We start from the raw sequence: 23,113 nt of genomic DNA on the forward strand, positions 1-23,113 counted from the left end.
TTAGATGTTGGCATATACAACTTCAGAGTATAAATTGCAAAATTCTAAATATTTACTAATTTAGTTTTTCAAGCTGTCATTTCCTTTTAATTTACTTACTTGAAAACGTGTAACAAACTTTTGAGACTCTGATATAAGGAAACAGAATTCCCAGAGTTCATCTTTCAATAATACCTCTTAAGGATTTAGCTGTTCATGACGTACTATTTCAACTCGACACAAAAGTTCAGGTGTAGGTGTCACTTTAATTCCATCTTTCACTTAGACTTCTGAAAGATCACTAGTGTGTTAGACTGCTGTGCATGTATTTTTCTTAAAATCTAACCTCGTATGCAAGGGATATTTTTGCAATTTATGAAGTTACATCAGCAGTGGAGAAATGGAAAGTGGGGAACTTATGAAGCTTACGAAGGCTTGGCTTGCTTTCCTCTTCTCTCTCAAAGCAACTCTTTTGCATGATCTGATTTAAGTTTATCTTTGCACCTTGCCCTCTAAAGGAGATATGCCTCCCATTGCTTTGAGATTCTGATTTTGTCAATATTTCTCTTTGCCTCTTCTATGTTCTGTCAGCACAGTGAAGATCATTACTTCCTTGCTACTATTGTCTGTTTGCCTGAAGTCTGTTAATCCTTACTAGCTATGGATAGTTACAGGAGGGCATGGCTCGTTTTTGTTGCTTGTTTCCCATAGATCCACAATGATGATGGTGTTTGGCTGAGGCTGAATGATGAGACAATAAAGAAGTATGTTCCTAACATGAATGGTTACACTGAAGCCTGGTGTCTCTCTTTTAACCAACATCTTGGCAAGAGCCTTCTGGTACCTGTTGACGTAAGTAAAAGGTGCCTTTGAAAAATATCCAAAAGTACACTCTATCCTCATTACAAGACTTTCTTTAATTAAGGCTGCAAGTGAGTCCTGAGGTAAACAATATTTTAATTACCAAATACTATCTTCTATGTGTTTGCAATTCTGAGGGCTGTTGTGTAATGAGGGTGGAGTGTAGAAAGGTACAAGGCTTTTTGTGTTGAAGTCTCTTCTCCTAGAGGAGAAACGAAAGTGAAAGGACCACTATAATAGGGTACAAAACATAATCATATTAGGTTGTGGTCTGCAGCAGGTGCTTCTCATGCAGTATGTCATTGTCCATAAAGTGGCCCACTGATGTGATGGCTTCGGAAGAGGCTTGCAGCCTGCAGTGGATCAGTGTACTTGAGGCTTTTTAAGAAAACTGGAAACGTTCCTCAGGCTCTGTTGTTCTTTGTGTATGTTTTTTGTGAGTTCTGTACTGGAATCCTTGAGTTATCAATATACGAACTAATAAAAAAAAATCCCAGGGCATGAAGTCTTATGTAAGAAATTGAATTTATAATAAGAGTAAGCACAATTTGTCTGGGTAACTTTAATGTGGATCACCATCACTACAATTCAAAAGTCACGCCTTTTCTGTAAACAAGGTACAGTTGAAAAATATAAAAAATACACAATGTATATTGGTTAAACCATTGTTTCTCAAAAAAAATTATAGAAGTGCAGGCCTTTGTGTGGTTTTGTGCATTCCCCAGACTGGGCAGAATGTGAGAACCAGATTAATTGTTGATCCAGCTGTTTGGGTTTGCTTTAGGCTCACTGTTATAAGTGAGCTGCTACTGCAATGGAACTCAGTTCATTAATAATTGGCCAAATTAAACACCTGCTGCCAGTCAGGTAGTGTCACTCTGTTCACGTTTTCCAGTTACAGAAGAACTGAGATCCTCTCAGTTCCAGTGAGATTGTGCTGTTTGTTAGGAGCTGAATATGGCAATTTGTACATCTCCTATGGCTGCAGCCCATGTTCTGAGAAACACTTATGTGATGTGAATAGATCTTCTTACTATTCACCTTCTTGTTTACACAGTATTTACTGATTAAATTGTATTTGGAAATATCTTTTAATTAAATCCTTGTTTTGGGAAGTGCTTTCGTTTGGGAAGCAAATTATTTCCCTATTCAGTCATCAGTCGCTGGAACACTGTGATGACAGGTGTATGCATCTACTTCAGGAAATACTTTAAAACCTTGGAAAAAAAATACAAGCTTTGCTTAAGATCTTGCATGTATTTTTGGCCTTAGAAAGTAGTACTCATGAAAAATTAGCTATAGTGTGCTTTTACAAAACATTAATTTTGTATGCATCAGTATTGTAAGACAGGATGGGCATTATATTTGTTAGATTTTATTTCATTTTTTTCTATTCCTGGAATTTTTTTAACTGTGATGGGGAAAAGTTTTGGGCTCAGCAGTTATGTACGTGGTTAGCAAGAACTTACTGGTTGGTACATTTCAAATGGCACTAGCACATGCTTATGCATCGAGAAGAACATACCTTGTGCTGAGAAAAGCTTGAAAGGAAATGCCTGTCATAAATAACTTGAGTATTCAAACTTGATAATATAAACTTGATAATTCAGATTTTATTTGTCTAAGGTCAGGTACAGTTAAATGTGAAAACTAGCATTTAATTGCTGTGCATTTTGCTCTGGTTCTGTGAAGTTCCGATAAATTGTTTTTCCGTAGTGCTGTGAATTAGTTTTGATGTCATTTGGATTATTTGGAGTTGGTAGATAGTACTAACTTTCTTTTAACTAACCAGTTCTATTACATCCATAATGGCACAAAGTAAAAATCACATGCATTCTTAGCTTCTGATCAGTAAGGAGCCGGTGGCCAGTATACTAAAAAGCTGCTGTTACAGCAGTGTAGTTATGTATAAGATGACATGTGTTTTCATGTCTTTGGATGGAAGTTTTCTTTGCATCTGTCTTACATTTTCAGATTTTTGAAAGGACTTAGTGTCCTGAAGCTATTTAATTTTATTATAACCATATTTAAGCATGAAGAATTGATAGTTTGTTTCATAATAATAAGAGGGAGAAGGAAAAAATGTTCTCTAACACTTACTTTCTCTCTTGAAGGCCCCAGAAGTCAATGTTCAGTGGGTTACTTTGAATGCCTTAGTCCCTAATGTGTGCTATCATAGTATTAGTCACCATGCAATCTGATAAAATTCAGTAAACTCTGTTGTCAGCTCATATTTTTTTTAGTAAGAAAAAAGAGGTGTAGGCAAATACTGACCACATAAAGTGATACTGTTTTAAAATAAAATTCTTTTTAAAGTGATTGCTGAGTAGGGGACTATTCAAAAACATACATCTGTCCTTTCCTAAGATGTCCAAGGACTGTTGTCAAACTTGATCATTGAGTCTTTAAAGGGGTGAATGGCTCGTGTAACAAAAGATGTTTGAATAAGCAATAAATGCTAAAGGTGATGAAAGTTGTGAGAGATGAAATTCTGAAATAATCCGTATCTGCTCACCCTTTCCTGTTGATTCAGGTAATAGAATGACACAATGAGCAGAACACAGTTCAAAAATCTGTTAGTATACAGGATTTTGGAATTCAAAGCTGTTCTGCCAGTATTGGTTTCAGGAGCCAGAAACAGACTGGGAAAAGTCTGTCATGTGACTGAAAATACAAATGGAAAATCAAGTGGCTGACTGAGTCACTGTATTTCCTGTTCAAATGAATGTCACATTACTTTTATTAGACTCAGTTTTTATCCAACTCCTGAGTGTGTTGAGTTGGCAACTCCTATTACATTACTTAAAGCCCATAGACTTTTTCTAATCATCCCTTCAGTAAATAAAATTTCTTTGTACAAATTACAAAATACATTTAAACTATATTTTTTTAAGAAAGCATGAATTTTTCTATTGCATCACTGGGGGAAAAAGAATTTTTCAGCAGTGTTAATATCAGCCTTCTGTCCTCCTGGCAAATATATTGTGTTTACTTTTGTGTTTCTCTCTTGACATTAACCGTATCTTTTATGCTAAAAGAAATACTGAGTATCCTGTGTACACCATTTCTGTACGTTTTGATCAAAGCTATTATATTTAAAGAGAAATGATCATGAGAGAGCAGAGGTCTATTACAGCTGCAAAACTATTTATTTGAACTGTGGTCGCATACCACCTTAAGAAAAGCTGTGTAATCACACCCTTTCACCAGGAGTTGCTCTGTAGCCATTGATCTAAAATTAAACATCAAATCCATTGTAGGTAATATGATTATAAGACTATTAATTTTAATTTGGATAAGAGTATGAGGTTTAAGAGAGTGCCATTTTGCATATGGTCTTCTTTCCCTGGTCTTGTGACATGGTGGGGTTTGTTTGGGTTGGGGTTTTTTTGGCGTATTTTTGTGATAAAATAAAATAAAATTCCTTACCTGGACAGTTCTGTATTTGTGCTTACACACAGTACTCAGGAGAAAAGTATACACAGCATAAAACTGTGCACACTAGGAAAATAAAAAATAACTTGAGTAAGCTCTGGAGCTTAACTTTTTTAAAAATCCTATTCTAAATACAGTTCTGTTACCCCATTTTAAATGTCAGAACTTTATATTATAAGGAATATAGTACCCTGCTGCCCAGTTACAGTATGCCTATGCCTGACCACCATAGGCAAACAGGACTAAGGAATTGCAAGCTTTCCAAACTGATACTGCAGTGAAAAAAAAAATGTCGAAGTTAGTGCAGAGTGTGCACTGGTTTATCTCAGAACCTCAGCAAGCCAAATGTTCTGTGGATGTCTTGAAGGACATTCACAAGAGATACTACCATCATTTTAGCCATAATGGAAAGCAATTGGAGAGTGAGATTAGGCTGGATAAAATGTCGAGATGGTTAAGATAAGCCTTAGCTTTGAAAAATAGTATTGAGGTTTTTAAATGCTTCTTATGTGTCTAATTTTTTTGTGGTGACATGAAGTAATATTTTTTTTTTTTCTGAAACTTAAACGTCATTGGAAAAAATATAATTTAATGGAAGAATTCTAAAAATAAAAAATAATTTCGGGAAGGGGAGAGCTGAAAGAAAAAATAAAAAATCTATAAATCACAGCATGTGATTATAAAGCTTGTATGTAATAGAAGAACAAAAACTTAATTCTTCAGAATGGAAACTTCATTTTCAAATATGTGCCTTATCTGTTCAACTGAACTAGTGTACAGTATGCTAATAAGCAGGAACATCTAGAATTCCCAGAGCAAAGGGAACCTTCTATTTTGATCTTTTTGGTGCTGCTAAGCCAGCACAGTCCCACTGCTGGTGGTTTCTTTTTTGTATTACAAGTATGGCTTCATAACACACGAAAGCAGATCTTTGAAACAATACTTAAATATTTTAAGTGTGGATAGTTTGTGTTTCTCAAAATGTGAGAGATGCTGCAAAGCACAATAATCTGTCCATTAGTCTGTGTTGGGTGCCTGTGAAGTCCACTCTCATTACACAAATGTGGACTTCTTATAGTGGTTATAGTCTATGTCAAATTGTAAGCCCTTACTCTGAAAGTCTTCTTGAACTAACACCCTCCCAAAATTCCCCAGTCCCCCAAATGTATCTCACTTGTACATTAGAACCTCTCAAATTTGGGTAGAGGTACTATCTTCTAAGAAATGCTGGTGTTTAACAGTTTCCTGGGTTTTGTCAAAACTGCCAGTCATTTGCGTTGCTGGAACTTGATGTAAGTGGAAGTTTTGCAAACTGTGCTGCTGGATGATTTGGTTCTGTTATGACTAGAGGTCCAGATTTGCTTACTTTTCATGTATTAATGTATTTTCAACAAATACAGATGGAGGCACACTAAGAGTGTTTGGTGCTTGTTTCTGCTTAAAGGGACTCATTGCCTTTTCTTTATCTACTGTTAAATGTTAATGTGACTGCTGTCCAGGGATTTCACGAGGTTCCCCTATCAGGATGGGGATAGGAAATAAGATTTTGGTACCTCTGTTCATATATACATATATAAAATGGTGGCTTACCAAAGTAAATCTGTTATAAATACTGATTATTAATGCTGCTATGCTGTACTGCGAATTATTTAATTTGACAGGAGCAGTCGAAGTTTCTTTGAAATGAGCAGAAAGCAGTTTACAGAGGAAAGATGGCTTCTTTTTCATGTTTTCAAGTGATTAAAAAATTCTATCCTAGCTGTTCTGGGAGGGGGGAAGCACAGAACAGCAGTGCTCCTTTTTATAGTATAGGCAGTTGGTTATAAAACTGCTGACGTCTCTCTGGCAGCTCCATTTGGTTTATGCTACTTCACAATAAACCAGTAAATTCATTGTATATTTTACAAAGCTAATCTTAGTGATCGCTGAAAATTGTGGCTCTGGTGAAGAGTGTGATTTTGATGTACAAACTAATGAAATCTCTCTGTGCAAGTGAACTTGCTTTCATCAGCAGTGAGCTTATCCCCTCTCCATCTTTCCAGTTCTGACTAAAAGTCCATGTGCAGTTGTCCTGCAACAATTGAAATTACCTTTCAGAAGAGCAGACTGTCTTGCTATAAAATTGTGGTTTGTGATGGGACCAACGACTGTTTCATTGTAACAGAAGCATGGGATTTCTATGCACAAAGTCTCAAGCTTTGTAAGAAATGTCTGGCCCTTAATTTCAGTAAATGGCATGACACACTACATCCATTTCGAGCTTTTGACATACTAAACTGTTTTTGTTTAATGGATGATTTGCCATGGTGAGGAATGGACTCAGGTGGAAATTAGGAAAACAAAACCTTTTCCTTTTGCAAAACATTCTAGTAGTATATTTACTTGTGGAGAAAGTTTGCATTGTAGAACCTCAAGCTTCTTCCTCCAGTGTTTCTTTGTTCCCACTTCTTTGTTGATATGTCTTTTTTTTTTTTTTTTAAACTTTGTTGCTCAGAATGTCTTTAATGCTAGCCAAGGAGTAAGGGATTTGGACTTTTTTTCATGGACTTCCAAAGCTTTACCCCCTAAGGTGAGTTTAATGACAGGAACAGTCACACTGTATCTCATGTTTTCAGAATGCTAAATATTCTTTGAAGTCGGTTTTACTTCAAATTACTTTTACAGGAAATAGCAGATTTGCATAGTATTCTGTAGCTGTGTGTTTTGGCTTTAGGATGAGAAAAAATATACCAGGGCAGATGATTGAATTTTCATTAATTGATAATTAGCAGTCTCCTTTTTTAACAAACCAAATTAGAAATTCACAGAGATGGCATAGTAATATAGTAAAAGACTTTAATTGTCTTTTTGATGCAGGATGTACTAGTAACTTCTGTTATTGCAGCACCTAATAAGATTATATTTGTATGAGTAAAGCTACAAATATTAATAAATACTCAACCTGTTCTTAATCTTTTCTTTAACTATACAGTTATAGGAACAAGCTATGTTATGTACAGTTAAGCTGTTTAAATTGTCTAAATCTCTTTGCAGCCCTGCAGTGACTTGCAGATCAAGGTATCTTCATATGAACTTTGTAATGAAGATGAAACTCAGTGTTGTACGGACTGGTTTAGAGACTTATAAACTTGTTTTTCCCCTGATTCTTTTCTTCCCAGAATAGCAAACTTTAGTGTTATATCAGCATTTAGACAATATTTAAATTGTTTTTAAAACATACCGACCTATTTTTCCCTGAACCAGTTTACCTCAGCTTGCATTAACTTGCTTTGAAAGCTAAAGTTTTATGGAACAGATTAATTTTTCTTTGGAGGGTTCTTGGAAGGGCTGCTGACATAGTGCACAGACTTCAATACTAAAAAGCTGAAAATGTGAGAATTAAAGAGATCAGAGGAAATTGCATTAACTAAAAAGGAGTAACATAAGCAGAAGTTTGGTTTAACACTGATAAAAGAAAGTATTCTTTTAACAGTTGGAAGTGAGCTTCTGGAAGGGGTTATAGGCGATTGTGGAGGCAGAAAGTATGTTCAGAAAAAGTGAAACAAACTTATGGAAATCAGATTCATAAACAAGCACTAAAGAAATTACCTCTAGCATCCATAATAAAAAGATGGTAAATGCTGTTGGTATGTGACAGACCTCCAAGGAAGACTTCTGTGGTACTTAACAGCATCTCCTTTTGCTATTGCTGAAGACAATACACTAGATAGGTGAACCATGGGCATCGTCCCATAGGGACTGGCTTAGTTCTTAACTTTAAGGTGTTCTTTTAAAAGCATCTAAGGCTTGCATTATAAGCATAATAGAGATTGACCCTGTGTCTAACTCGCTTTCTTATGATAACGAATGTGCATTACAATGTTCCTGTCATATTTTTCTGTACAGTAGCCTCTTTATTAAGCTATGGATGGCTGAAAAGAATCTGTGCAAGTATTTACCTTTTTTCAGCAACTACCAATTTTTCTTGGTAGGAACCTCAAAAAGTGTTTTCTCATTTCAGATTTAAGTATATATTTTGTCTGTAATTGGTATCAGCTAAAATAATTTTTCAGGCCACTTTTATTGTTGTAGTGAAAGTGATGAATATGCAGCAGTATTTATATTTGCATTTAAGAATCAATGGTGTGGCTGTTTCTCTCCCATAGTTTTACCTTTTTTTCTAAATTAATAATGTATTTTAAATGTCAAATAAGAAAAGAAGCATATAATTTAGAAGGAGATAATATTTAAATTCACTTTACATAGCCCCAGATTTTTGACAAAAGTTCATAAATACAGGAGGAACAAGTGTGTATCCTGATAAATGCCAGTATGAAATGAGGTTTAGTGAAAGCAGTTAGAGTAAATAATTTGATTCTAATGGTAGATATGAGATACTCCTTTATAAAAATGGTTACATTTATACCACTTTTGTTTCATGAGTAATATGATGACTTTAATGTGCATTTTACTAGAAATTGTCTATCATTGCACACTAAAATTAGCATTGTAACTAGGATCTTGTTTAGCTTTGAACATCTAGATTTTCTAGTCTTGAAATAAGTATTTCTTATCTAAAGAGTTCAAAGGTATTATTAATAGGTTTTGTTCTGTTTTGCCTTTTTTTTAATTTCTCAGGAATCTAGGTCTAATACTGATGATTTTTTCAAAGACCTAAATTCACACTGCCCACAGGAAGCAGTGATGCAAGAACAGGATATACCATTCCTTCGAGGAGGACCTGGAGTGTACAAGGTAGTGAAGACTGGCCCATCAGGTCACAACATCAGAAGCTGCCCTAACCTTAGAGGTATCCCAATTGGAATGTTAGTTCTGGGAAACAAAGTCAAGGCAGTGGGCGAGGTATGGATCCTTGTAGCTTCAGTTCATGTCTTCATAGATACCAGTATATAACAGTAGTAAACGCAACAAAAGAATCCTCCCCTCTACAGGTTTGCTTTTCCAACCCTCATGATAAATACTAACCTTTGATCTTGGTTTATATTATAAATACTAATGCAATGGTGTCTTTTGCCTTTTAGATGCGTGCATTTATTTGAATAATGTTAAAATTGTACTGCAGTTACATATGCTTGCTTATATATTTCTGTTATGGTGTTGCTTACAAAATGTTTCTTCTACTTTTTTCATCATATTCTTTGAAAGAATTGTTTCATGGGGAAAATGCTTTTTCTTGGACCTAACCAGCTAACAGATTATTCTGTTTCTCTGTATTGCTTGTATGTGTTTGTTCAGCTGCTGAACTGTTGCTACTGTTCCCAGTTGCCTAGCTGTGGTGCTTTATGGTTGAGAAGGGCTTAAGGATGAAGTGTGTCATGCTATTTCCTAAATCCAACATCAGGAACAAAATTAGTACTTGTCCAAATTTTTCATATATAACTTGGTATTATTAGTCTACTGTTACAGCCATCAGTAAAAATGTGTGTTTTGGTGAATATCTCCTTCAAGTTTTTACTCAGGCTTGTTTGGATCTTCTAAAGTTATGGTGTTGGTGTTTTACTGCTTCTGTACATAAATAGGTCTAAGATTTTTGGAAACATTGCTAACAGTAAGTGTGCCAGAAATAGTTTTGGTCCTTCAATCTGCCTCAGCCTGTGGCCTTAATTTAAGAAACTTTTTTGATATTGCAAAGCAAATCTTAAAGATTGGAATGAAGGTGTTTTTCAGGTAATATAATAAGTTGCTTGATCATGCTAGTGAATTATCTGAAAAGTCAATAAATTGTGCTTTTTTTATGTGTGTTCATCAGGTGACTAATTCAGAAGGTACATGGGTGCAAATGGATAAGAACAGCATGGTAGAGTTCTGTGAAAGTGATGAAGGCGAGGCGTGGTCGTTAGCTAGAGACAGAGGTGGAAACCAGTACCTCCGACACGAAGATGGCAAGTCGTTGTTTTGTTTCTTTAAACTAACTTAGAAAAAAATTAAGCAATCTAAACAGGACAAAGAAAGAAGGAACTGACTTTTAAACAGGTATAACATGAATTTACACTTTTTCATTTGAGTTACTTTACACAATTGGCCTTGAAAGTTGTTTATAAACATTCTTTAGATGGGTGTTTTTTTTAAAGAACGGTTAAAATATTTCCTCTTTTTTTTCTGTACCAGTTATGGATCTCCTTTTATTGAGAGGGATCATTTTGTTAAATAAGTAATTGTGCATTTCTGTTAGCTTGCTTTGATCTGTTTTGTGTCCCTGTGAAAAGCAGAGCAGAATGAATTTTTCATGTTCCTTTTAATATTATGTTAGTTCTGGCACACAGCATCCCTTTAAATACTTCTTGAGATCTTTTATAATACTGTATTTAAAAATAATATTAAATTAGTTTATTATTCTAGTTAGCAAAATAGGATTGCTTCCTCTTAAAATGTAGAGTTCCAGACCTGAGAACTCATGTTGAGGTTGGACGAGACTTAAAAATAATAGGAAAAGAAATAAACAAAACGTTAGGACCCCAAAAAACCTTTATTGCCCCACTGTCCCTCCCCACTTTAAGCATCCTTCTTATTGATCATTCCCTTAAAATGTGAGACAGGGAGTTATGCTGTCAGTATTTATACCCCTGGAGAAGATCATCTGTTTAACCCCTCTGTCAGTGTAAATCAGGTTGCTCAGGCCTTTGTCTAATGAAGTTCTATCTCCAGCCTCTCTGGACAATGTCTTCTGCTATTTGACTCAACCTCAAGGGGAAAAACTTTCCTAACACCTAATAAGTTACCCACGCTGCAGCTTTTGTTTCTTGTTTCTTATCCTGTTCTGAATCTCTGAGTTTGGCTTCATCTTCTATGGACCTATCGATGAGGTAATTGAAAGGAGTGATAAGATTTTACTTTAGCTTCTCTTCTTAAGACAGAGCAAACCCCTCTCCTTCGATGCCATATGCTGTACTGCCCTGACTTGTCTTGGTAGCCTCCACTGAACTCATTTCAGTCCATTTTCTGATGGGAACCTGAAACTAGGCACAGCACTCTTGTATTTTCAATGCGTAGTAAAAATTATTAATGATCTTCAATAGCATGATTTTGTTACAGGTAGAAACATAGAAGGTTCTCCTATTGATAATAAAATTTTGGTAGAGTTCCCATGAGGCTGGTTTGTTTCAACTCACTTGAAGAGTTAGTTTTTTCAAGTCTTTTTTCCTTCAACATATATTTATCTATTTTCTGAGTAAATCTGGATATTTTCAACATCTAATCTTCCCACTCTGTTAATGGACTCTAATGCATCCATTTTCCAAAAGATGGCTTAATGAGAAACTTCTAGCTCAGCAGTCATATGCTTCGGACTTGAGCACTTATTCTCAGCCTCTTCCTGGTTCATTATAACAGACACTGTCATTTTCCTGATTTTTGACATGTGGTGAAAGTTGTTCACACCTAGATACTCTGATAACTGTCATCATCTTACCATATTAAAAGAAAGTAATTCCTTTCTAATACATGAGTATTTTTTGTAAGCTGCTGCTGCTTGACTTAAAGCTATAAAGCAAAGAAGGGGAATAACCTGGAGTTTTCATAAAATAGGTAAGGCGGGGGGGGGGGTCTGAGTGTTTACTTAATGCTTACTTAGCACAGCATCTTTTTTGAAGTCAAATTCTTCATTTTGAAGTATGTCTGATAATGTCACGTTCTGAGGTGCTCAAAGAGCCTGTGCAGATTCCAGATACCAAGTATTTTTGAATTGGAACAATAGTGTCTTCTTGAAAGCACACACATTCAATAATAGGGTTGTTATCTTCATTGTTTTCTATCCTAATGTATATTTGCTTTTCCAGTAGAAAATAATTTATCTGAAATTAATAAATTAAACAGTGTGCAGAAAACTTCCTTTCAACAGTCCTTATGTTGAGGAAGAGATACAATCTACTTCTAAGTCACTTGACAGCATTTTCAATAGTCTTTTCCAGGTTAAGTAATTTATCATTTCATCTGCTCTATAGTTTCCCATGGTATATCTGTGCTTTATTCTCAAATTTGGAAGAATTAAACAAGGCCTTTGCTTGAAGATGTATTTTCATATACTTGATACTGATACACTGTTCCTGTGTGTATCATTCTTCTCACAGAAACAGTAAGGCAAGTTCCAGGCTTTCAGGACAGAACTCTCTAGTAGGATTTTTACAATCCAGTGCATAGAGGGATAGAAACTGCCTGGTCTGAGTCCTGTGCCTCAACATGCCTGTTTTTGTGATTTTCTAGATAAGTCTATGTTTCTGGAAGTAGGACGACTAAAGGTGTCTCTTGGGCGTCTAGCTAAAGCAGTTTGTCATCAGTGTAATTACTGAGAGATTTCAACCTCTTTTATGTTTCTAGTGCATCTCAGTACCAAGTAAAGCTAATGCACTTCAGCTACATGTGAAAATGATTTAAACTAATTGCTTTTATTTGCTGTGAAATGAATTAGGAATGCTCTTTGTCATCAGTTTCAGTGCTTTTGCTGGAGGGAAATCATTACCATTTAGAGGAGCTCCAACTAGATTTGGAACCAGCTATATTTTTATCCATAAATAATACCATCTTTCAGATTACTTCTGTATTTTCATTATTTAGTAAAATGGTAATGAAATTCTCAGAAAGAAGTAGGATTTCTATCAATGTCATACTGAACACCCAAGTCTGTAGCTGGGCATCCAGATTCTGTAGCTGAAACACTACAGCACGATCTAGAGTTGCCTCTGATTGAGAAAATTATAGATTTATTCCTTTTCAAACACAGTTTAGTTTTTAACCTTCTCCCTGATATTTTTTTTTTCAAATTTGAGTATGTGTGATACCTAAAAGTTCATACTCTGAAATGCAGTTTTGACCTGAAATAATTTTTTTCTGAAAATGGCTCTTAGAAAAAATGGGTATTTAAGAATTGAATCCACGTTAAGTTTAGTGCATTTACAAACAGAGAAGTTGTTCAAAGTGCCAACAGGAGCCTTTTCACCCTCATGTGGAAGATTTCACGTGAATAATTTCTCAAAGATCACCACTTATAATGCTGTTTCTGACCACATAAGTCAATAATGCCTCCCTGAATCTAGTCCAGTGGATTCTGTATTGCACTCATCTTGGCTTTTTAATTGTTATGGATGTTCTGACAGACCCCAAGCTCATTTTGATTGAGGATTTTTTAGTGCCGTACAGAAGGCAAAACTGGAGTATTCTCTATGAATCAATCTGTCATGGGGGAAAAAAGTCTTAAGTCCTGTGAAACTAAGGGGATAGCCAGGACACACTTTCTTCCACCCTGGTTCCTCAAATGAATTCAACAGTTGCTATCCAAAAAATAAACATTGACTGGTGTGATGTTACTGAAAAACAAAGTGTTAAGTGTGTTCCTTCCTGGCATCTGATGGCAAAGCTGGCAACAACTCAGTCAAACATAAAACAGCCTGCATAGTATTAAGTTTTCTGTCTATTTAGTTTTAGAGCTCTAAAGAAGAAAGAACTGCTTTTCTTTCTGAAAAGAATTGAGTAGACTGGTAGAGTGCTCTCTGTGGAGAAAAACATACTGCTCCTTTGCCTTGTGACTCATCTTTCCAATGTAAATAAGTTACTAAGAGGTCTAATTCTGAAGTCATGTGGTTTTTTTACAGAGCAAGTCCTTCTAGATCAAAATGTTCAGACTCCTCCCCCAAGTCCTTTTTCAATACAAGCTTTCAGTAAGGGGACAAGCTGTAGTAATGGACAAGGGTTTGATTATGGCCTTGGAAATAACAAAGGTATGTTTTTCAAACTCCCATTATAGTTTTTAAAAAGATGTTTTGCTTTGTTTATGTTTGTGTTACTCATTGCCTATTCTTTTAGGCATTGCCTGATGTCCTCCAAAAGACTTAACCAATAGTGCAATGATTTGCAAGGTGTTTTACATAACATGTATTTCATTTTGTAACTGCTTTTTTTTTATTTTAATTTTGCTTAAAGTACTCTGTATTAAAAGGGATCTGTAAGTAACAGTGGAGGCTTTCTATAGTGATAGGCATAAAACAGAAGAAGAGAATTATTTGATTTAGAAAGCATGGGGTTTAAAATTATTGGAAACGATTCCAAACATTTCTCATGTGTTTTAACATTAAGTGCTATTAATGAGATGACATAAGATACCATTTGAGATTTAAGTTGTAAAACTGAAGTTACTTTTCAGTCACATAGGTATCAGTTGCAAATGCTGTGAAATAAATAAAACCTTGTTAATTCTACAGACATAAAATAATTGTTTCCTTTAACCACAGCTCACTTTGTTGGCAAACTACATATATATATATATATATATATATATGCATGCCATCACAATAAACTCAAAACTGCATGCCTTGTAGATTTAATAATATAGAAGGGACTTCTGCTGAGGCAGTTGTCCTTGTGCGACACCTTTTGAAACAGAGCTTTATTGTTCTGCTCTTACATGGCTGTGCTATGAACATGGGCCTAAGGTGTGCTGTGTGTTTTCAATGCCAGCATATATTCTTAGTCTCCTAAATAACGTGATTCAAGACTTGTTTTAAAGGAAATGAGGGAAAAATTATTCCTAAATGTTCTAGTCCATTGTTTTCATAAGAAGAAATAGTTTTATATCATTTCAGTGTTTTACTGCATAAAGAAGCAGTTCATACTTGTCCATGCATTGCTATAGGAACCCCCTCCCCCTTTTTTTTTCTTTTTTTTCTTTTTTTTTTTTTTTGACAAAGGCTGGAGAGATTGAAGTGTTCTTTTATAGGGCTTTTTATACAGGGCTGCTTTTCCCAGTTCAGTGATAGTTATTTCAAAGTAACAGTTGAATCACGAAAGCAGAAGGGTTTAAGATGTTCAGCACCTGAGGCAGTGTTATAGCTTAGAGAATCATAGAATATCCAGAGTTTGAAGGGACCCATAAGGATCATGGAGTCCAACTACTGGCTCCAGACAGGGCCAGCCAAGTCAGAGCATGGGGCTGAGGGCATTGTCCAGATGCTTCTTGACCTCAGTCAAGCTGGGTGCTGTGACCACTTCCCTGGGGAGCCTGTGCCAGTGCAACACCCACCCTCTCAGTAAAGAACCTCTTCCTAATATCCAGCCTAAACCTCCCATCTCAGCTTGTCTCGCAATGTGCACTGTATAATCCTGCAAAAAGATTATCCTTTTTCTGCAGAAGCGTTTTAGCACAAGAATTTGGAGGTCAATCTACTGTATTAATGAGCAACCTAATTTCGGAAGACCTTGTGATTCTTTTTATATATCCTCTCTTAAACAGTTGCTGTGGGTTTTTTGGGGATATTACAGTTACAGAAACTTCAGAAGCTACACTTGGCATTCAGTTTCTTACCATTTTATATGCTTTATTCTCTTGACATACCTTGAAGCTGTGATGTTTAGTGTGAGTGAGCACATCAGCTAGAAGAGGTTATTCATTCCATTTACTGTAATTCTATCTGAATTGCCTGAGTGAAGAGTCATTAACTACTATTTTGAAAGAATGATGGCATTACTTTCCCCAGAAATAAAATTCTTCAGCTGTTATCGTTCCTTTGAGGTTTTTTTGAATTTTCAGTTCTAAGAAGGCACAGGCAGGATCTTTTAGGGTACTTTCTAAATGAAGCAGTTCTTTTGTAGGTGCTTGTTTTTCAAGTACCTACATCCTTTCTGAAAGGATGCGCTAGTTTCATTGACATGTCAGCTGCCAGCTGTGAGTGTTTCAAGCCATAGATCAAATGTAAAGATCCCCATGTAACAGGTCTGTATTACCTGTGAGGCAGAAGACACAACTCCCACAATCATTCTGTTTGATTTAGCTATGTCTTCTCTATTGCAGTCTTCTACGTGGCAGGCAAGTCTTTAGTGTTCCTTGTGAGTGGCTCTACCTACCTCCATATTTAATTATTGCGGGCAGGTGACGTTCAACCTCTTCTCAGATGCTTTAGGAAGTAGACCTGTTGTATTTGACAATAATAGAGCATTCTCAAGCATGCCAATCACTTCTGAGTTATTAGTAGGAGTGGTTGCGGCCCAAGTAATTATTGCAGTATTTTTACGTATACTACTGCCAAAACAGTGGAATCAAATTGATTTATTGGTACCTGTAGAAGATTATTTAGAAAGACATCCCAGCCATTTTCTGGAGGTTTTGTTCGCTCAGTTTTGAAACCATAATATCCTGAAAATAAATGCAAAATTTAATCATGGAGTTCTTGGGTAATACAGGTTTCCAGACACACACCAGACACTGTCTCATTCCTTGAAAAGACAATTGATAATCACCCAAAAATGTTGTGAATTCTGTATTAACTGTTAATTTTTTTTGCTAAGATTTCTAGAATGCTGTCAAAATGTTACGAATTTGTAGAATGAAGCAATGCTGTCAGTGTTTGCTTGGTGTTGGCTCAAATCTGAGATGCTCTCAAACTCTTGGTGTTTCCCAGCTCATATTACTAAGTATACTTCAAATTCTAACATAGTGTGATAAACCCTGCCTTCTTGCTGTAGGCTTCGTGTATTTGTAATGTTCATGTAGAGTTTTTGGGGAATGGGCATTCAGAATTAAAAAACTCTATTTTTAACATGCTAATTTGTTGAAGGCCTGTGTTTTCCCTCACAACAAATATATTTATCTCTTCAGAAAACCAGTTCCTAAGTGCTGCTTACTTTTAAAAAAGTGCCTTCAATCTGAACTTGAAAAACGGCATGACAAAATACTTTGAGATATTTGCAAAAATGAGCAAATATTTACTGAAGCCTTGGCACAGAAGTACACTTGCCAAAGCCTAATTTTTAATTACATGTTATCTTTCCCTTCTCATCACTTTTTCTAACCTCCTTATGCATGTTCTGTTGCATGTGTGTTTTAATGTAAATGCTAGGGATTTCTGTTCGGTTTTTTTCCTTTGGCTGCTCTTCATTTTTAGCAAGGCAAATATAAATCTCTATTTTAAAATGTTTCAAGTAATTGCAGTAAAATATCCATGGTCCTTAAAAACCTGCTTGTACTTTTCAGTAATTTTATTGCCATGCATGGAGTGAGGTTTTCATGTTTAGTCACAACCAGAGTTGTATGTGGCTAAATAAGATTTGTGAGCTTTATTATCATCACTGAACTTTAACTGAGCACCATTTTACTCTGCCTTTCTGGAGAATGACAAGTAACAGGTTGTAGTTTTGACTGTTTTGCCCACTACAGGTGACCAACTGAGTGCCATACTGAATTCCATTCAGTCACGGCCAAATCTCCCAGCTCCTTCCATCTTTGATCAAGCTGCAAAACCTCCCTCTTCCCTAGTCCACAGTCCATTTGTGTTCGGACAGCCCCTTTCCTTCCAGCAGCCTCAGCCACAGCTTCAGAGTAAGTTTGTCAGCCTTACCTGCATCATCAGTCCATTTCTGCAGCTTTGACATTGCTGTTCTCAGTTGCTTACCAGCTACTAATCATCCCTCAGTGCACCTTTCTGGTTTTGTTTTGTTAAGTTTTTCATGATTCAGAAGCATGTGAGGTAATGCTCCTAAGAAGTATACTTGTTCAGCTTCAATTTCAACATTGACTATTGCTTTACTGTGTGTTCTGCAGCGTAGATAAGCCATGAAAGTGCATTTCCAACACTCTATGCAACTCTGGGTTTGTAATGAAGGTAAATGTTTTATACAATACAAAATATTGATTATTCCTGTAACATCAAAAATGGACTGCAGTAAGTTCATAGTTATTAAACTTCCTTGCCTCCTAAACTCCTATTTTTGTTGTTGTTAAGTAGCTGGAAAGTGGGAACAACTTGGCACTACTCGTAGTAACAGCTCTGGTAGTCTTCTGTTGGATGCTCATAGGCTAAGCAGTTAACCTGAGAACTGATGGGAGGTCAGGAAGCTGTTTAGGTTGTGATTAATGAAAGGTAAAATCTCAGCATTCATGATAGATAGTAGGTACTGCAGTACATAGAAAACAGGTATAGGATGTGTGACAGGAAGACTAATCTCCTGTCTCCCATAAACTGTCCTTCAGAAGTGCTTCTGTTCTGTCCTTCAGTTCTTCCTTGTGCAGCCGTCTCAGTCAGTTCAGTCTGTGTCTGTGCAGTCCTGGATCTGTCCAGCTCAGCTTATTGAAGTGACAGTGAAGTGTTTCTGTGAGAACTAGATTAAAAACTGTAATTCGTTTTTATAAAGGCGATCAGAAATATTCTGACAGTGACTTTCTGTACTTAAGCTGGACTTAAACCAACATCCTGAAAACAGAATATTTCAAAACCTACTCTGATAAAACAGCTGATTGCCAGTGGCATCGGCACACTGTCACTGAGAGTTTGTCAGTTCAGTATTTTCCCATCACTTTTAGTTTTCTTCTCTTGTTCAGAGTAGTAAAGTCAGAGTTAATTACTCAATTTTATATTAAAAATAACCCTAATGGTCTTACTTCAAACTTGTGATTATTTGTCCTTTAGCATTTTAGATTTGTATTGCATGAAAAGAAAATATGTCAATATTTTTTTTTATTGGCTGCCCAGCAAAATCTCACTCAATGGATTTGCCTGTCCAACAGATGTCCATTAAACTGTAGTCAGTAAGCTGTGTCTGCAATTATTTTTTAATAAGGATTCCTGATTCAAAAGGAAGTCTCTCTTGTCAAACAGGAGGATCACTAGTAGCCTACCAAATGAAATAATAATGAAACTGGATAATTTCAAGTTTGCATCTAATACTTTAAGATCCCAACCTATATGGTTATTTGCCCTTCCAGTAAAAATCTTCAACCAGAGCTGGTATACTCTTGGATTGTGATTTAATACAAGGACTTTGTTCCAAACAGTTCATTATCAAATTTAAGATTTTACACAAATAATGCATAAAGGAATGAAATGTTAACATTTTTGTTTTCCCTATAAAAGTTTAAGAATTAGATAAGGGGAAAGTTCCCAGTTTGAACTTCCTTATTCTATTACAAATTTGTTGTTCCTAAGTTTATAAATTAATCCAAATTCATAGAATCCTAGAATAACTTAGATGGGATGAGACCTTTTTAAGATCATCAAGTCAAACCACAGCCTAACCCTGACTAGTCCACCTCTAGACTGTGTCCTCAAGCACAACATCTACATGCCTTTTAAATACCTCCAGGGATGGTGACTCCACCACCTCCCTTGGGCAGCCTATTCCAATACTTGACTACCCTTTCAGTAAAGAAATTCTTCCTGATATCTAACCTAAATCCCCCTGCTGCAATTTGAAGCCATTCCCTCTCATCCTATAACTTGTTACCTGAGAAAAGAGATGGACCCACATCTGCCTTGCAGGTAGTTGCAGAGTGTGGTAAGGTCTCCCCTCAGCCTCCTTTTCTTAAGACTAAAAAGCACCAGATCCCTCAGCTGCTCCTCATAAGACTTTTGTGCTACAAACCCTTCACCAGCTCCGTTGCCCTTCTCTGGACGTGCTCCAGCATTTCAGTGTCCCCCCACCTTGTAGTGAGGAGCCCAAAACTGAACACAGTACTCAAGGTGCAGCCTCACCAGAGCTGAGTGTAATGGAACAATCACTTCCCTACTCCTGCTGGTCACACTGTTCCTGATGCAGGCCAGGATGCTGTTGGCCTTCTTGGCCGCCTGGGCACACTGCTGGCTCATGTTCAGCCAGCTGTCCACTAACATACCCAGGTCCCTTTCCTCCAGGGAGCTCTCCAGCCACTCTGCCCCAAGCCTGTAGCATTGCCTGGGATTATGTTGTAAGGCTATATTCATATGCTTGTTCACTTCATAGTCAAGGAAATTGTCATTAGTATTTGAGACTTACATAAGACTCTAGATTACATATTTTCTTTTAAGCAATTATTTTTATTACTATTATTTCTTGAAATTTTACAAATTAGAAATCAATGGATTAATTTGTAATATTAGACTAATTAGAATAGCAAGGCATGTATGCAATAAAAATATTTAGACAGAAGAGTTCCATTTGGATTGAACTCCTCTGTGTGGTTTTTAATCTGTGTTCAATGCTGATGCAGCTGTAACAGAACTGTAACAAACTCTTTTTTTGAGTGGGCAGTTTTCATTTCCAAAGCATTTAAAGCTTCCTGTTATCAGCCATGTAATTAAAGGTTAAATCCATTAAATGACATATCCCAAGGCTCTTTGTCAAGTCACTTGGGTTTTTGCTCTAGACATTCTCAGTTTGTCACAGGCAATGTGCTTGGTCCTTAAGTGCTTCCTGCAGTAGAGTTAGATCTAAAAATTAAAATGAATGTTTATAGTCAATAGCTGTTATATTAAAGGCACTAATTGATAGCCTTAATAGCTGAAAAAAGATGTCAGGTAAGATTTCCATGCCTACAGAGGTTATGCTCTAAATACCAGTTTTGATGGAAAGTCTGCCTAAATAGCTTAGTCTACCACTGAGATTTTTCTCTTCTGCCTCAGATATCTGCCTTCATGGGGAGAAATTGCATTTGGAAGCATGATCCTGGGGAAAGTTAGGCTCATGCTGAATATGAAACATACTTGTGCTAGTGACAGATAGTAGCTAGCTGTTCTTTCTGAGGAATGGTTTATTTTCTTGGAGTTTGGTCCAGTGTCCAAATTTATTTAGGGAAGAGGGAAAGTCATTTTATCTTCTGATGTAGTGTCTGGTTATTGTTTTCTGGATATAATACAATTTTGAACAACCACTTCACATATAATGCTTGAAAACATGAGAAGTGGTTCTGTTCTTCTTTTCACATCACAAATAGGTAAACTAAGAAGAGTCCTGTGGGTTTTGTCAAAGATTTTATTACAGAAGGGATAGTACAAAAGTGGGAGCTATGTTGCTGAGTTTCTTGTTACTTGCTAGGACTGCAGAGGGTTGATTTTCCTGCTTAATTCCTTTGCTGATTTTCACACATGGAAAAAAAAGCTGAGAGAGATTGTTTTCTTTTTCATAGGGACAGATAAAATCAAGGTGTGTTCTCATCATGGATTTTAATTCTTTGACTGTCTTTTATGCAGCCAAATTAAAAAGATCCTAGAAGAGATGGCATAACATACCTTGAGTTTAATAACAGCTGTATTGACTTGGATTAGCAGCAAGGGTTCTTCTCTAGAAAGAGCACAAGTGTATCTATGTTTCTTCCTTTATTATTCCAATAAAACAATCTGTAATTACTCCACCCTAAGAATGCTTGCTACTGAGAAGTTCCTGACATCATCAGTGACGTTGCTCAGGACTGCAGCCTCTCATAGCTGCAAGATTATTACTGGTTGCTTGATTAATTTTTTTGAAGCACAGAAGAATCAAATTTCTGCTTGGATTCTGAGTGCAGCTGATGTGTGGAAACCTACAGTCAAGGAAGACCTTGCCTATTAACCTTCAGCAGTGTGTGCTGGGTCATAAAAACTCCTTAGACATGACAAGTCAGGGAGATGGAATTTTGTCTTGCTGTCCAGTATCAATTATAAACATTCCACAATTGGCTATTGAACTCCGACCTTGAGGAGGGACGTTTGAGACCTTGCAGTCACCAGTGTTAGACCTTCATCCCATGTCGTCTCTCATCCTTTGCAATAGCAACACATAGGCTGAAGACCCTTTGGACCTTGGAGTCTTGTTTGCCACATTCTTCTTCTTCCACAGCAGCCCAGACAGCTCACTGAGCAGCTCCACAGCCCACTTACTCCTTCACTCCTCTTACTTCAGGCAGAAGCTGCAGTGCTGAGCTGCTCTTAAAACGTTGGTAGTGTCCTGTCAGGCTGCTGCCTTGCCAGTCAGTGCTGCAGAGTTGCAAACAGCCATATATGATCAGCCCCTGCCATTGAGCTGAAGCCTGCAGTGCTTCTATCCTCATTCCCTAAACTGTAGAGGGAGCGTGAAAGGTCAGCACGTATATGGGGAGCACACAGTTCTTCTCAGTAGTGTTTCAGTGAAATAAAGGGAGAGAATATTCTTAGCCAAGCACACTGATCTCTTCCATATAGTGCTGAAAGTACTTAATTGTCATGCAGAGCAGACAGAGTATTGGTTTAAGTTTTTTGCAGAGACTGCATATTGCCAAAGAATCATTCCTGACAATTTGAGCTAGTAAGTTAAGTGGTTTCATACCCCAGCCTTCACAGATTTGATAATCAAAGGTATGTACAGAGCACATATTTGCACAGATCAATCCAAAATCATCCCAGGAGCACTGGTATAGGAAATTTTGGAGGAAGAACACAAATTGTGTCAAGCTTTCTTAGAAATACATTCGTCTTATCACATCTTCAGAAATCCTACTTAGAAATTATAAAATTGCAGAATGTTTTTTATCTAACCTTCTAGCACAGGATTATTCGTTTCAGTTAATAAACTGAAGTGGCTCAAGTGTTGGTGCTCCAAACCCTACCTTTGGGTAATAAACATTGCTAATATTTTTCTAATGATAGTGCATTTCAGCTTTTGCTTTCATTCACTCATTCCCCTACTGTATCAGTATCTAATGCTTTCTTCCTTTTCCATATTTAATATTCAAACACTTGTTGACTTCAGCATATTCTTTTACTTGTGAAAAAAGAGCCCTTGTCCAACTGTTGTCATGCCATTGGGCATTTTCAGGATGTGAAAAAAAGATACTTTGATTGAAGTGCTTGAGGAAATTCAGCCAGCAGCCACACTACAGCTTCCCTGTCAGTAACAGTGAGCCAGAGGGGAATGTATTCCTTCTGAAGAGACATCCATTGCTTAGGCTGAAGGGCAAAAGCAGGTCAGCACTTTCCTTCGTGCAGGAAAGCAGTGGCATTTCAGAAGAAACTTTAACTTATCTTCAGTCTCCAGAGACATTTTATTAGTCTGGTTTAGAGTTAAAAAAAGACCACTGTGGACTAGTTGATGGTATGTTAAGCCTCTTGGATTGGCTTGACACTCTTTCCTCAGAGGAAGTGGGCATGGCTGT

The 23,113-nt window shown here is 36.6% G+C and overlaps 1 protein-coding gene across 1 annotated transcript in view; it reads left to right on the forward strand.

Annotated features, from left to right (window-relative positions):
* Nucleotides 1-23,113, forward strand: part of MYCBP2 (MYC binding protein 2) — a 190,672-nt gene that overhangs the window by 125,303 nt on the left and 42,256 nt on the right. The window contains exons 52-57 of the mRNA XM_084260757.1: nucleotides 691-831; nucleotides 6,770-6,844; nucleotides 8,893-9,117; nucleotides 10,025-10,157; nucleotides 13,860-13,985; nucleotides 17,414-17,575. Coding sequence (XP_084116883.1) covers nucleotides 691-831; nucleotides 6,770-6,844; nucleotides 8,893-9,117; nucleotides 10,025-10,157; nucleotides 13,860-13,985; nucleotides 17,414-17,575 — 862 coding nt within the window. The remainder of the gene's footprint in view (nucleotides 1-690; nucleotides 832-6,769; nucleotides 6,845-8,892; nucleotides 9,118-10,024; nucleotides 10,158-13,859; nucleotides 13,986-17,413; nucleotides 17,576-23,113) is intronic.

The sequence above is a fragment of the Gallinula chloropus genome, assembly GCF_964237585.1.
Source record: "Gallinula chloropus genome assembly, chromosome: 1".
Taxonomy (NCBI): Eukaryota; Metazoa; Chordata; class Aves; order Gruiformes; family Rallidae; genus Gallinula; species Gallinula chloropus.